Source organism: Leptinotarsa decemlineata, unplaced genomic scaffold (assembly GCF_025532065.1).
Source record: "Leptinotarsa decemlineata unplaced genomic scaffold, Ldec_3_MD MMD2_tig00000505_RagTag_RagTag, whole genome shotgun sequence".
NCBI lineage: Eukaryota > Metazoa > Arthropoda > Insecta > Coleoptera > Chrysomelidae > Leptinotarsa > Leptinotarsa decemlineata.
The window spans coordinates 12210446-12225673 of record NW_027412549.1 but is presented as its reverse complement, the minus strand read 5'-3'; the positions used below and the strand labels follow the sequence as shown (position 1 = coordinate 12225673).

General features: G+C 32.0%; 2 protein-coding genes across 17 annotated transcripts in view; one reads left to right on the top strand and one right to left on the bottom strand.

Annotated features, from left to right (window-relative positions):
• Positions 1 to 1668: 1668 nt before the first annotated feature.
• On the top strand, positions 1669 to 13826 carry LOC111511080 (uncharacterized). Of its 2 annotated transcripts, XM_023167084.2 has the most exons (9): positions 1673 to 1990; positions 2990 to 3124; positions 3180 to 3332; positions 3387 to 3536; positions 4864 to 5202; positions 6575 to 6732; positions 6794 to 7129; positions 9596 to 9781; positions 13721 to 13826. In XM_023167084.2, exons 1-9 carry the CDS (start codon positions 1853 to 1855, stop codon positions 13767 to 13769), a joined length of 1644 nt encoding a protein of 547 aa, XP_023022852.2. In that variant the 5' UTR covers positions 1673 to 1852; the 3' UTR covers positions 13770 to 13826. The 2 variants fall into 2 exon arrangements, with proteins under 2 accessions (XP_023022851.2, XP_023022852.2); XM_023167083.2 differs by lacking the exon at positions 13721 to 13826 and having other exon boundaries at positions 1669 to 1990; positions 3180 to 3536; positions 9596 to 9785.
• LOC111511081 (uncharacterized) overlaps positions 13823 to 15228 on the bottom strand; it is a 64208-nt gene continuing 62802 nt past the window's right edge. For all 15 annotated transcript variants that reach the window (XM_074173964.1, XM_074173961.1, XM_074173957.1 and 12 more), the window contains one exon: positions 13823 to 14158. In XM_074173964.1, coding sequence (XP_074030065.1) covers positions 14009 to 14158 — 150 coding nt within the window. In that variant the 3' untranslated portion in view covers positions 13823 to 14008. The remainder of the gene's footprint in view (positions 14159 to 15228) is intronic.

Genomic DNA, 15228 nt, shown 5'->3' with positions numbered 1-15228 from the left:
GCCCTGGACGCATAATACAACAACAACCGATGAAAATGTTGAGTAAGAGAAGAAAATTGTTAAGGAGAACCGTCGGATCATTACTAGAGATGATGCTAAGGATGTTGACATATTGGTTGGCTCATGCCATGCAATTTTTTCAGAAATGTTGGGCATGAAGCGTATAGCAGGGCCACATCTGGTGGCGAATCATGGGACCAAAGTCTAATCGTTCCAATGGAATAGCACAGGAGAGCCAAGACCAAAAAAAAGCAGGCCTAGTTCGATCAAATGTCAAGGTTTTGCTCACTATTTTCTTCGATTACCGTGGCGTAGTACATCAGGAGTTCTTGCCACATGGTCGTACGGTCAATAAGGAATATTATCTTGAAGTTATGCGCTGCTTGCAAGAAGCAATACGAAGAAAACGTCCTGATTGTGAAAAAAACTATTCGTGGCTTTTGCATTACAATCACTCGTCATTGCTTGTTCGTAATTTTTTGACCAAAAACAATACGGTAATCATGCCTCAGCCACCGTATTCACCAGATTTGCCTCTTGCGACTTTTTCGTGTTTTCAAGATTGAAGAGTCCCATGATAGGATGGTGTTTTGCGACAATTGAGGAGATAAAAACCGAATCGCTGAGAGAGCTCAAGGATATACATACAAAAAGTGCATATCAGAACTGCTTCGAGGACTGGAATAAACGCTGTATTATATCTGAGGGGAACTACTTTGAAGGTGACGAAATAGAAATTAATGAACAAATAAATAATTTTTGAGAAAAATTAAAATTTACCAAATTTTTTGAACAGACAGCGTAGTCTCAAAATGAATATAAAATATTGAAGAAGAATTAAAACTAAAAAGGTTAAATGTTTTATAAATACATATATATATTTATAACTTGTGATTAGTCATCTAGCCTGTTTGTTATTAATTGAATAAACAAATTCTTAGAGAGAAAAAGAAAGAGATTGACAGAGGATCTGGTCATGTGTGAAGGTTTAATGGAAATTTTCACGTGCGTCAAATAAACCTCTGAAGAGTATATGATTAACTTGTATTTATAAATTTTTTATATTGTGTTTAAAAAAAACTTAGTTTTGACATTTCGGAAACAGTCTCTCTTCAAAAAAAACACTGAAGAAAAATATACCTAAAATATTATACATATATAATAAACGAGTACCTATATGTAACAGCTAAGAAGTGAAAGTTCTTATGTTTCACGATATTATATTAAGTTCAAAGGGTGTGCCAAAATATTTGTATTCATCTATAACCCTTCTTAGAATTTTATTAAATTTTGACTTTGAACTCGAAGTTTTTTTTTCGAAATCATTTGTGGATATTCTATGCCTTCTTAGAATTCTGATTATTTTTCCTGAATAATTTCATTAAATTTGAATACCACTCAATTTCAGTTGATACTACTGTCAACACTGTATTGGTAAAACTGGTAATATAACATGACATTTTGGAGAATCGAGGACAACATGTTTTTACATAATTATTGAATACTTGTAAATCAATTTTTCATAGAATATAGGGCCAAAAGATCTGATTCAAAAATTCGATATATTATTGTTTTCATTTATCTTGGTAGGGATGTTTAGTTGACTTAAAACTACTTATATTAGTTCAAATTTAGCGCGGTTTTGGACATAAGCTGCGCAATACGTTGTTTTGTTTGTCATCTGATTCTCAATGGTTCAGCCTCGGGACATATTTCGTGGAATTGTTCAGATGCGCCATTTTGCAAGTTTTACGTGGTAAACTGTTGTGGGAAGCTGGAAATTGAAAACTGTAGTGTTGATCGAAGACTTACGTTCGTGTCAGAATAAACGTTTGTGATTTCTGAAGGAATAATGGATATGAGCTCATATTTGACGGCCCCTCTGCAGCTAGATAAGATTTGCAGAGCATGTTTGACAGAAAAGGGAGATATGAGGCCCTTATTTGGAGCTTGTTTGGATGAAATGCTACATTCCTTTGCTGCCATAGAGGTGACACCTAATTTGTTTTGTGAAATCTCCTACACATTTCATTTTCTATGTTTCCTGTAGCTCAGGTTTTATTGTTGATTTTATTTATTATACAGGATGAAAAAAATTCAGTAATAATTTTTTTAAAAGACAATTTTGTGAAAGAATCAATATTTTTCAATTTTCGACCTTTCACAATTCGAAAAATAAATCTATATCAACCAGAGGGGTGAATTGAAATAAATCTCCGAAAAGCTACTAATAAATACAAACTTCTGAACAAAAGTATAATTATTTATTGAGTATATTTACTGACTTTTGCCTATCAAATGAGGTGAAATAAAAGAGAAAATTTATGTGTACACTGCTTTATCCTAGCTAACCAAAACAAGTCACAGTAACAATAAGTTGAAAAGAATTAACTCTTATATTTTTGTAAATGAATTGAGTTAACCTATTTTAAAAGAAATCTTCACTCAATAAAAAGTCAAATAAAATGTTTAGTGCATTCAAAAAATTGTTAGAATAAACATTTCTATTTCGATTCATTATGTTCACTTTGCTTATTTTTGGGTACATCCCTCATACCTTAATATAATGGGTTTCCTGCCACAAACATTCTTGATCTTCCTCAACACCAAAAAACTCAGCCTTATATTGTTAGGTACTCCTTATTTAGTTCAACATAACTTGTCTTTGGCTCTAAAGGTTAAATACTTCTTGTATTGTGGAGATTCCGGCCTACATTTTCAATTGAAGTAGGCAATGGTAAAACCAATAATGTATTACGATAATTGAATAATTTTTATTTCATAGAAACTCTTTGTTAGCCTCTGATATACTGCGAACCACTCTAATGGTTTTTATATATCATACAAGCAGCAGAGTTACTTTACTTGATTGTTCACAAAAAACCCTGAGATAAGAATCCAATTCTCTAAAGAAATTAACTATCTTCATAATGCAATTCAGACTCTTTTTCACTGAGAAATCAGTTTAAATTGTTTACTTCAATTTCAGGTATCAGAAGATGATTCATTCCCTTCTCTTATGTGTGTTCAATGTGTTCTGCAGTGTAGTAGAGCATACACTTTCAAACAGTTATGTGAAAGATCTGACAACATCTTGAGACAATATCTCTCTCCTGAATTTCAGGTAAACACATAACTTGAATGAAACCATAAAGTTATCAAGTGAATTCGGATTTCAGCAACAACTTGCTCAATCATTATCAGAGCAACAACAACAACAAGCTAAGCAAGAATTACAAGAACAGCTACAGTTTGCTGATGATATAAGTAATGTGGTCATAGAGGAGGATATATCAGAATTTGTTACTTATACTGATGAAGATCCTATAGCTGTGAGTGTACTCTTTTTTATTAAATATGTGTTTGTTGATGATTTTTTTGTTCAGGGAAAGGAAGGAATCTACACCATAGAAGCTACTACAGAGCCTGACAATTTAGATGAAAATCTACTAGAAGATATTAAGGTGCATAATGATAAGCTGAAATATCCTTGCCCAAAGTGTAATTTAGCATTTGCTTTGAAAGTAGATTTGAAGGTAAGATTAATATAAATTATTCATCAAATGAATCAAATCCTGTGATCCATTTCCTGATCATTGTCCAATTTTCTTTTTCTTTGGTAATTATCTTTAAAACAAACACAACTGCGGTGCATTTGTTTCTAGAGGTTTCTTAATATTTGTACTGTGTACATTGAAAGGGGATATATTTTGTGTATTTATACAAAAATTGAATATTTTTGTAAAATATTTTTTCTATTGTGATTTTCTGAGTATTTGTACCCTATCTTCAAAAATTGTCTTTTCTTTGTTTTACTGAATAAATTTTCTTTTGAATATTTTGATATTGAACACGAAACAGGAGTAATGTACCTTTTTTTACCCCTTTACAAAGGAAATTTGAAGTGTATACATTATATCAATTACAAAAAAAAGATTTCACATTAAATAACTTTTATGATTTTTAGTCAATGGGATTTGTTATGAATTTTGAAATATCTAGTTTCGAAAGAATAATTTTTTTTATTAAATCAGAGAAGTGTACATGGTTTGAGGTAAACGATATTATTATAAACTAAAATAAGTGGATTGTTGACTGAAAAATGATTTTTAAAATCTCAGGCGGATAATCTCCCAGAAGTAGACATAATGGTGGTGTTTTTTTTTAATAATTCATTGTTTGCTTTTGCGGAAATGTGGAGTGTCAAAGCCAAGGAGTAGGTAGGAAATACTGATTTTTAGTACAGAATTATCCTGAATATGGAATATGTAAATACAGAATGTCTTGATAGCGATAGAAATTTTTGGTTTCATATTTTACCTAATACTCATGAAATTCATGAAAACAGTCAATGAATAAATAGTGCTTCACGTTATTAGATTAAGTAAAAAATTAAGAAACTGTAACTCAATTATGCTACATTCTCTGCAAGTACTGAGAAAATATTTGTTTTTACTTGTTACAAAATTATTACAAATTTTACCTACAAAAAATAGTTTTTGCAAGTGAAAAGAGTGCCCTTTATTGATAACTCTTGGGAATCTTGTTCGTACCAAGTATTTTCTTCATAAAAGTTTTTTGGCATAGAATCGGTGGTTCTTTTGTAATGTGGCAACAAACAATATTTGTAGAAGTCACAATTTTTTTTGTCGCATTTTTTTTGTATGTTTGAATTTTTATCGTTTGTATCACTTTCTAAAATTGTTGTATTTGAAAAATCATCATCATAATCAGTATAAAAAAATACGTGTAAGTGGCCTATTGCAGAGGTCAATATAATGATGGATTGTTTGAATTTTGAATCTTGCTCTTGAAACTGCCGTGAACTGTATGTTTGAAAAATATAATTATTATCATTTTTAGGTCCATATGATGGCTCATCCCAAAGACCTTGACTTTGTGTGTGAAGTATGTAATAAAGGATTTGCAGAAGCAAGGATTCTGAAGCGCCACCTTAAGATACATTTACAGAGTAAACCTCATCAGTGTGATCAATGTGATATGTCATTTACGGAAAGTTCGAATCTTAGCAAACACAAAAAGAAGCACACCGGAGAATTAAGGAATATCAAAGGCAAACCACATTTATGCTCAGTTTGTGGTAGGGCTTTTAAATGGGCATCAAGCCTTTCAAAACACATGAAGTATCATACTGGTCACAAGCTGTTGTCTTGTGAATATTGTGCAAAGCAGTATGTTGAGGTATGCTGAGGATACCTCTAGTATCTGACAAAAATACTTTTTGCACGCTTGTGAACTGTGACATAAGTTTTCTTGATATGCGTTTTGCCAATCCAGTTTGGAAAATTACCTAAACTAATTCCTGAAAAATGAGTTAACGTTTATATAGCTAACAAGGTGAATTTCCACAATGAAAATCATTAAATCAATGATTCCTTGAAAATGTTCGGATGGAAGTGGAATTTTTTGTAGCTGTTTGTTATTCTCATGCCATTTGTTATGTGGAATGTTGTGAAAAATGTGTTGGTAACTAAAAGCTATATTCAAAAGTATGGGTATTTTTCCTGTAAACATCATCGTTACTCATTTCATCCGGACATAGTAGTTATTCATTGTTTTCAATTTCATATGTAAATTTAACATGTCATTAAGAGTTGACACTTTTTTCACTTGCTCTCTTCATTTAATTTTTTGATAAACAGATTAGCCAGGAAGGGAAATAATAGATGGGTGTCCTTTTGTTGTGCCATAATGACTGTAGAAACAGTTGTTAAACTGCAAACAATTCTGCTTCATGTAGATTCATTGATTTCAAATATTCAATGGCCTTTTTTGTAGGAACTCTTGGGAACAAAAAGATAGGAAAGAACACTAAAATCTCTCAATATTGCTTGACTGACTTGCTGAATTCATGAAAATTCAAGCCATTTCAATTTATAGTAAAATTTAAGAGTGTTTTTTTATTATTGTGTTAGTTATTTGGCCATAAGAGCGGACTTCAATTTTTGGGTTTTGCAGTCTTGAAGAATATTCAGGAATAGTCTGAAATCTTCAGAAACATTCAAAGTCAGCGTGGAACATTTTTTTTGTATGGGTGGAGCTACACATTGTTAGTAGTATAGTGTGTTGTGCTGCTAACATTCATTTATTTGGAATTGTATGATGGGAAAGGCAGTTATAATGTGATTAAAGTATCTAATGTATTTTTTTGGATAAGAATCAATATTGTATCCGCCTAAATAGCTTTCCAATACCATTATTTCAAACAATAAAATGGGTTTACTGTTCAACAATGGTTATGTCATTGCTGACTTTTTTGAAAACCTATAGAAAAATAACAATATGCAGTGGGTTAATTGTATTTCTGTTCAGACAGAATTGGTGGGGGACTATAATTTATGATATACAATGAAGTTGTGATGATTGCAATAAAAGTGTGTCGGTTGAATAAAAGATACCAGTTCCATTTCATTGGTACCCATTATTATCATTAATTGTTGGCAAAGCGTGTTAAAACAGTTTGTTATTGTTCTGATGTATGAAAATATTTTTGTTGGATTCATAGAATTTCATTTCTGTTTCTTTTAGATTTTAGAAACATTCTAATTTTCAGGCTAGAAGTTTGAGAATTCACGTCAGGTCTCACACAGGGGAACGCCCTTATGTTTGTGAAGTTTGTCAAAAACGATTCACTCAAGTATGTAACTTGGAAAAACATCTAAGAGTTCACACTGGTGAAAAGCCCTTTCAGTGTCCAGTTTGTGGGAAACGGTGAGTTCTAATAAGAAAGAATATTGAGAGACAAACCAAATGAAATAAATGACTTCTTCAGATTCACCCAATCTGGTTACGTAGGCATTCACATGAGAACTCACACAGGCGCCCGACCTTATGTATGTCAGACTTGTGGTAAGGCATTCGCTGGTTCCAGTACCCTCAATATCCACCAGCTGACACATACCGGCGAAAGGCCCCACAGTTGCAACATTTGCGGAAAAGCTTTCAGTCGCCATGAATCACTTGTCATCCACACTCGTTTGCACACAGGAGAAAAACCACACGTTTGCAGTGTTTGTAACAGAGGCTTCACATCCTCGGGTCTACTATCTGGCCATATGAGAACACACACTGGAGAGAAGCCCCATTCTTGCGATTCTTGTGGGAAAAAGTAAGTTTAAAATTTCACCCTATTCGAAATCTTCACAGAGACAACACAGACAAGCGATTGAGCGCGTATGTGAACCTCGTCTTTTTTGGCTCATAATGGCAATGTATTTCAACAACATCCGCATAATTTGCAGGGCGTTGATTGTATGCCTGTCTGCTCCGGGTCCACGTTGGTGATATTTACCTTTTACATTCAACAACCTCAATATTGACTAGTCATCTGAAACTCCTTCAGTATGCCATTATGTATATTTTCAAAGAATACAAAGCCAGTACCATGTCATAAGCCCCAGAGAGCGATGGCAGTACGATATCGGTATTTAATATGGTTACCAACAGAATTGGGTAGCATTCGCTGACAACCAGAGGGCAATTTAATTTAATATTGGCATACATCTGGACTTCAATATAATCCAACCTACTGGTTGTCAGCAATTGCTACCCAAATATGTTGGTGACCACATTAAAAACCGACATCGTACCGCCATCGCACTCTGGTGATCGTTATTGATTAGTTTCCTGCAATTTATGTCAACCAAATGAAGAGTCTACTTCATTTCAAAAAACATTTTTAGTGACATGTTTGCTTTTATTATTTCAATAGCACTTGATACATTTCAACTCTGAGAAACTTCAGGAAAATGACTTTCAAATTTTTGTTTGTTTTGTTGTCAGATAATCCTGAATGAGCCGATAAAAAATGTATGCGAGCAGAAAGTATGTTTTCAATCTGCAGCTCCTTAAAGTTCAATTATTCTGTACACATTGTGTAGCAACTATGATTTTGCAATTGATGAAGAAAATACTATCAGATATTCAGTGTTTATTTTATAAATTTGCTTATAGTCTTGATTATATGTAAAACCAAAATGAATTTCACTAGTTCGGACTTCCATTGTCTACTATATAAAATGATTTGAAATCCCTGAAACAAGTAAAAAAGAATAGTTGAAAATAACAATTATATTAAGCAACAATAAACATGAAATGAAATGATAGTGAAATAACCCACAAGTAAAAATATAATAATTGAATAAATAAAAATTAAACGAATGAAAAAAGAAAATAATAAAAAATAAAAAAGTGTAGAGATTCCAAGTCACGTTAATTCACGACGTTTCGATTGTTGGTATCTACAATCGTCTTCGGGTGATGACTGGACTGATTCCTCCGAGAGATGACTATTTTATAGGTCGTTGAAATACTTTCACTTTCTCTACTTTCCATTTTCCGCTTCACTGATTCCGTGAGAGATGACCGTTTTGGCGGGAGTTGGTCATTTTTTGTTTGATGATGGCTTTCCATATGTTTCGTATATCTACGCTGGCCTGGCTGAATACGTTGTTGGAAAACATGTATGCGGCTTCCTTAAAAAAAAAAATAATATAATTGTTATTTTCAACTATTCTTTTTTAATTATTCTTTTTTACTTGTTTCAGGGATTTCAAATCATTTTATATAGTAGACAATGGAAGTCCGAACTAGTGAAATTCATCACGAAACATTGTCAATCACCTTCAAACAAACCAAAATCTTACAAAGTACCAGGATTTGTGGCTAGAGTAAAGTACTCCGTAAAATTGCCACCGTGGCATATTTACTTTTAGAGAATAATTTTTTCACTTGATAATATTAATGTCGAAATGTTTTATGTTCTATACTTACCTATATTGAATCTTTCATTTAAAAATCCAATTGTTGATAATTTATACTTTATATTGAATACTAATAGTAGTATTTAATCCTTGCCAAGTTGAAGCAATCTTTCATTCTAATTTATAAATTAATTATTTCAACAAGAAAACTACAAATAATTGCTATAAAGTTTGAGTTCAATTCGATTCGGTGGTACTACATTACCAAGTTAACTGAGAAATGCCTATGCTCATTATAAAAAACATTTCTGTTTATTATTCTATCAAAAAATATTTTAAAAAAATGGTATATTTTTACATTGTTAAAAGTCCTTTATAATTAATTGAATGTGAAGATGAGGTGAAATATAGTGAGCATTGAATTTGAAATAATAAAAGAGACAATGTTTTTCATTGGTTCATAGATAAGTCTGACAAATTAATTTCACTTTCCAGAATGCATTATTTCCTAATTTGACACAGAATATGTCTTGCAGTATTTAAAGTTCCTGTTCTAGCATTATTCGAATTTTATTCCAAACTCCAAAAAACCATGTTTCTAAGATACATATTCTTTCCACGGATGTGACTTTGTACCCTATTCCAGAAAATTTTGTATACGAAGAAGGTGGGGAAAATCTCTATAACCCGCAAATTTCAGGTTGTGGTATAGAATTTCAGTACAATTATTCCACTTTTCAAAAAAATCCTTAAATAGTACATTACTTTTTGTAATAGGCTACAATACTCATGAATAAAAATTTGAGTAGTCAATTTTTATTCAACTAAATGATCATGATGAATCACTCATAATCCAAATATTTTTTTTTTAGATTTGCTAGTTCCAGTAGTCTAAAAGTACATATGCGGTCTCACACTGGAGATAAGCCTTATATTTGTAAAGTGTGCAATAGGGCTTTTTCCCAATCTGGACGCCTAACCCTACATTTGGCAACACATTCTATTGAGGAAAAAACAGGCATTTCAAAACTCGAGACCGTGCAAGTAGCAGAGTTGATGTGAGTAGAACCTAAGTATTTTTATGAACTAAAAAACTCTGGAAATAAATCCAGTCATATAATCTCAGACAGTCTTAATGTTTTTTCTGTAGTGCCTGTGTTTTGTTCTTGTAAAACAAACTTCAATATGGACTGGAATGATATAAAATAAAGCTTTGTTTTTGTTGTTACACTTGGTCGCTTCACCAAGTATATTTTTCTGTAACATTGAGATGGCAACTTGAAATGTATATCGAGTAGAGTCCTTCCAACTACACCCTAAATTAGTGCTTTTCTTCTTTAAAATTCCACCATTTCCACAATCATCACCATTTCTCTGTGTTTTAGTTTTACTCCAACAAAATAATGACTTACATTTTCATTCAAGTTATCCAAATAACAATAAAATGAAGTAATGATTTTCAAATATGCTTGAGAGTAAATATTAGTGACATTTTTTGAATACTGGATCATATGTTCTATTTTCCTTAATACATGTCTATTAATATGTTGTCTTAAAACAACGATAAAAATAAAATAAAAACAACAATAAAAATTAATTGGCGCTCCGGGGCAACTTCATTGATTTCAGTGGCGCATTTGCTTTTTCAGCCGCAGGAAAACCCGGAAAAACCTGCAGCACCACATCATCTGAAGATCTTGATCTAACAATGTCCTCTCTCTTATAAAACAAAATGTAGGGTGTCTCCAGAGGCTCCAATAAATTCAATGCATCGCCAGAACACTTTGTGACACGACTATCGTCAAACTTAAACCAGTCCGTTTCGTCTTTGACCAAGGCGTAATAATGACCAAATTCAACGCCAGAACCACGGTGAACAATGACTGCATGAATATTATAATAGTGGTCTGCTAGGTTGAAATGTTCATCTATTTCGAACCTTCCAAAAAGTTTCTTGCTTCCGTTAGAGGTTGAGTCTTGTTTGAAAATCATCAGTGTTATTATTAGATTGACTGGTGCCTCAGCTATACTTGTTTCCTTATAACAGTCAGTTAGTTTGGCGCATGTTTGACAATAACGTCGATCATCACCTGTTAAAAATTCCATTTTCAGATGATTTAACAATAAACTTCGCACGGACTGGTTATTAGTCATATTAGGAAAAGCTAGATGAAGTTCCAGAAATTCACATAAGTTTTCGGTACTTCTTGAATATTTACCACAAAGTAAACAAGTGAGGATTTTTCCAGCAAAAGATTTACAAACACAAGACGAGATGGGCTGTACGGAATCATTCAGTCCAGACCGGTCAGGAGTATAGATTCTGCTATTGTTTTGCTCATGAAGAGTATTCAACAAGAACCCCAAGAATTCGGAACAATCGTCTTGTTGTCCTAACGAGTATCTAGTGGACTTCAAAAACTCCAGGAAATCGGTTGGAGGGAAAGATGATACCTTCTTACGAAACTGCAGCTGCATGAACAGGTGTTTGAGTTTGATGAATAAGTAGGAAACAATCCCGTTCTCGTTCATCATTCATCTGGATAATATGATTTTTGCAACATTGAACTTTTGTCGAGTTTAAATTTGATTCTCATCATCCAAATAATTAGTCCATGTTCCTAAAAGTTTCTATGATATCTGGAAAATAATAAGAATGTTATTGCACTATGTACATAAAAAATGCAAAAGCAAGTCAGAGGCAGAAATGTCCAGTGCAAATACATAAATACATATTTAGATCATAGAGACAGAATGCAACGAGATGTGAATAATAGTACCTACTGCCAGTCTTCAGTAATAGAACAAGGATTTCTTCGGATCCATTCTTGGGGCATTATTTTTTTGATTAACGTTAATGATCTCATAAAATATCTTCATATACTTACCCGAGTTCATAAAACAGCATATGCGGATGATGCTGATCAGGTAGAGAACTAGTGGTAATCTACCTGATCTCCAGAAATGAATGAAAACTGTTTATGACAGAGTCATTTAGGCAAACAAAATTCAGGTGGCTCTCGTTAACAGTAACAGTAAAGAGGTTTACATTGCAATCCTTAGCACAATTATTCAAAAATTCTGAAAACCGCGAATGTTGTTGACAGTTCAAAAACCAAAATGCTTGGGCTCACTCTGAATCATAAGTTCACATAGGGGACCTCTGTGATAAAGTACTTAGAAATTAAGAAATTATTACAAATCAAGATTGATGGCAAATAACTGCAGTAGAATCTTTTACTAAACCTATATCATGCAGCTATCATCTGTCATATCCATTTTTTTAAGAAAAAACACAAGCAGTACAGGAAAATCCTTAAGGCGCTCTAAGAGCGGTGCCTGTGCGAAAGTAGCAATTCACATTGGATTTGAATCGTTGGAGATTAAATCCATTTGGAAAAACGTTCTCAGGATGTTTATTCTGCATAAACGCAGTTTATGAGGGAATGGAATCTTCAGCAAATAGAAAAGTATGCAGTTCGAATCCTTGCTCAAATAGATTGGAGACAAACTTGTAGAAATATTTTCAAGCACCTCAAAATACTCACTGTGACTAGTCTCAATATTTTTGTGTGCATTTATGTATACAAAAATAAGTCTTAAGTTTAATGCAAATCAACCTGTACTGCTCTAGAAACTAGAGCAGTGTAGGTAACTAGTACAAATCTCCCACCCGAAATTCTGTGTTCCAGAGGAGCCATCTTTTTCCTGGGTCTAAATTATACAAAAAGCTAGATGAATTTTTTAAAAACTCACCAAATAATTACAACTTCAAATCAAAATTGAAAACTTGCCTTGTTGAAAAAAATTGCTACTCCATAGATAAATTCAACTATGATCTTCATTGTATTTCCATTATTTCATGTATATCTTATACTAACTACACTTATTGATAAGACGGAAGTATTCAAGCGAAGTTTCATATTTCAATGCTGCCAAGCTTTATAATCAGCTGTCTCCCTAATTTATAGATTTCAGTATATTTAACTTGAAAAAAATATTCTTTTTTTTTTGCTTGAAGGTACTTGACAATGTTTCATGATAAATTTCATGAAGAGCTGAAATAACAATTATATTAGGCAAAGAAAACCTGAAATGACAAAAAAAAATACAGGCAACAATTGAAAATAAATAAAAATTAAAATATTTCAAGCCAAGGTACTTCATATCGTTTCGATTGTTAGTATTCACGATCGTCTTCGGGTGATGATGGATGAAATTTCTTCTTCTCGACCAAATATAAGAACTTGTTCTGATGATCTGGCTTTTCCATTGTTCATGATCTGTTATTATAATTTTTTATTATTGATCATTGAACCCTATATCGTTATTGTCTCAATATTGTTTCAGTTTCGTTATTTGTCTAATTGATTTATCATATTACAGTGTTTTGTCAAAATCTGTTAGAAATGTGAATACATTCGATTTATTACTTATTATTATTTTTAACTCAAATAAAACACGTTTTATGAATATTTTAATAAATCTTTCAAATATATACTGAACTGCAACTCTATTATTTTTTTTGCATCTGCCGATCTTTTGCCAATAAGAAAATCCTAGTATACAATCCTTTCGAACATTTCGAATAACTTTTATATAGTGTAGACTTTGGAATCTCTCTAAGTTGTTTTTGAAAAATCTCGATGACCACTGTTGGTCCTTGTCTACCAATTTATCCACTTTCCAGATGGAGATTTTTCCTACCAATTTCCAGCCTCATCAGAATTCATTTAGAAAAACATGGTTTGCCATTGCATAAATCCTGCAAAGAACTTTGTAGGGAGATCAGAACTTTTTAGATAACCATAATAAATTCAAGATGATATGATATGTCAAATTGACGTCTTTAAGGAATTTTATAAAAAAAAAATTGTCCGTGAAATAATGATTTTGTCCATGATTTAGCAATTTGTATTATTCTTTAATAATACTGATTGGTATAAAACCATAGATACAAACATTACATTCAACTGAAATTTAATGATTTTTTTCAGAACTGCTGACAACCAGACAATCCAAGTGCAGGCAATAACTACAATCTAAAACCTTCCCAATGTCATAAGTTTTGTGAATTGTGTTGTAATTAAAAACTCAACTTTATTGGACATTTTATTCATATAAAAACAGTAATTTTGACCAGTTTGATCAGTTGTAGACCAGATGTTATAAAAATAAAAAAAACTTATGCAATACAATAAATAATCACTTAACTACACATATTCATTATAAAAAATTCACACAAAACATATCTAATGGTCAGTAGAAAATCAAAATTTTGTTAGTTATTTTTTGGCATCTTTAGATACAGTATATTCGGAGTTGCCCATTTTATTTTTCCACATCTTATTTGTTCGTCTGACTTGAGCTGCCAAATCTTCCACTTTGCTAACCCAGTCTTCTTCCTCTTCTTCTTCCTCCTCCTCAGACTCATTCTGGAAAAAACATTTGTTTGACATTCTTTGTTTCATTATATTGTTGAAAGCCTTTGCTGAAAAACTTACTGACAGTTTTTATTTCATTATAAAAATTGACATTCGTGTTATTAATAACCTGAAAAATTATTTATTCATAAAGTATCAGCCAGTTTTTCACAAACAAATGTTTGTGAAGATTAAATCGTTAGGTTTACTTTGTGAAATTACTGTGGATCTTCATCAAGTAACTACCGAGACGATCAGAAAAAAGTATCATCATTTTGATGTTTAATTTGAATATTTTTTTTTATTGAAAGGCATTTTTTTTCAAGTTTTCAAATACGAAAATTGTAATTTTTGAGTTAGAAAAAAGTAAACAAGTAAATTTGTGCTCATATTATTTCAGTTAGTTGTATTTAAGTAAGTATCCCAAGTGTATTACTTACATGTTGTCAAACTTTACATCACATGTAATGAAATTATAATAGTACTATTTGAATTTTGTAGAAAAACACACATTTTATATTGAAAAATGTGTCCGGAATGAATGATTGTCAAAATTATAAAGTTTTGTGTAGGTTGCAACAAGTTTTACTTTGCAACAGTGCAATTTAATAAAGATTTAAGGTGAGATTTTGAATACAGTCTGAAAATTGCATTTAGAAAAACTAACCATTTTCAATATTTTTGAAACTTAAAACATATACTGTAGGCTTTACTCGTTATATTGTATATTCAAACCAGTAGAGAACCGGATTTGGAGTATGACAACTTATCTGTGTAGGACAGATCCAACTAAGACAGCAGTGTGTCCAGGACTTAACGAACTTCCATCGTATAAATATAGATGATAAATCAAATTTCAGTGAACACATTCGAATTTCATCTATTAAGTTTTCAGGACTACATAGATAAAAATTCATTGTGGTGTGAACATATGAAAATTTTACATAATCAAATATCTCACATAATTGATATACTTTTCTAGAAATTTTTTACAATTGAAATTTTCAAAATGTATTTATTAATTTTTGGTTCATTCAGAACTGTAGTATGGCATCGGTATAGGAAGAAGCATCGAATGACAT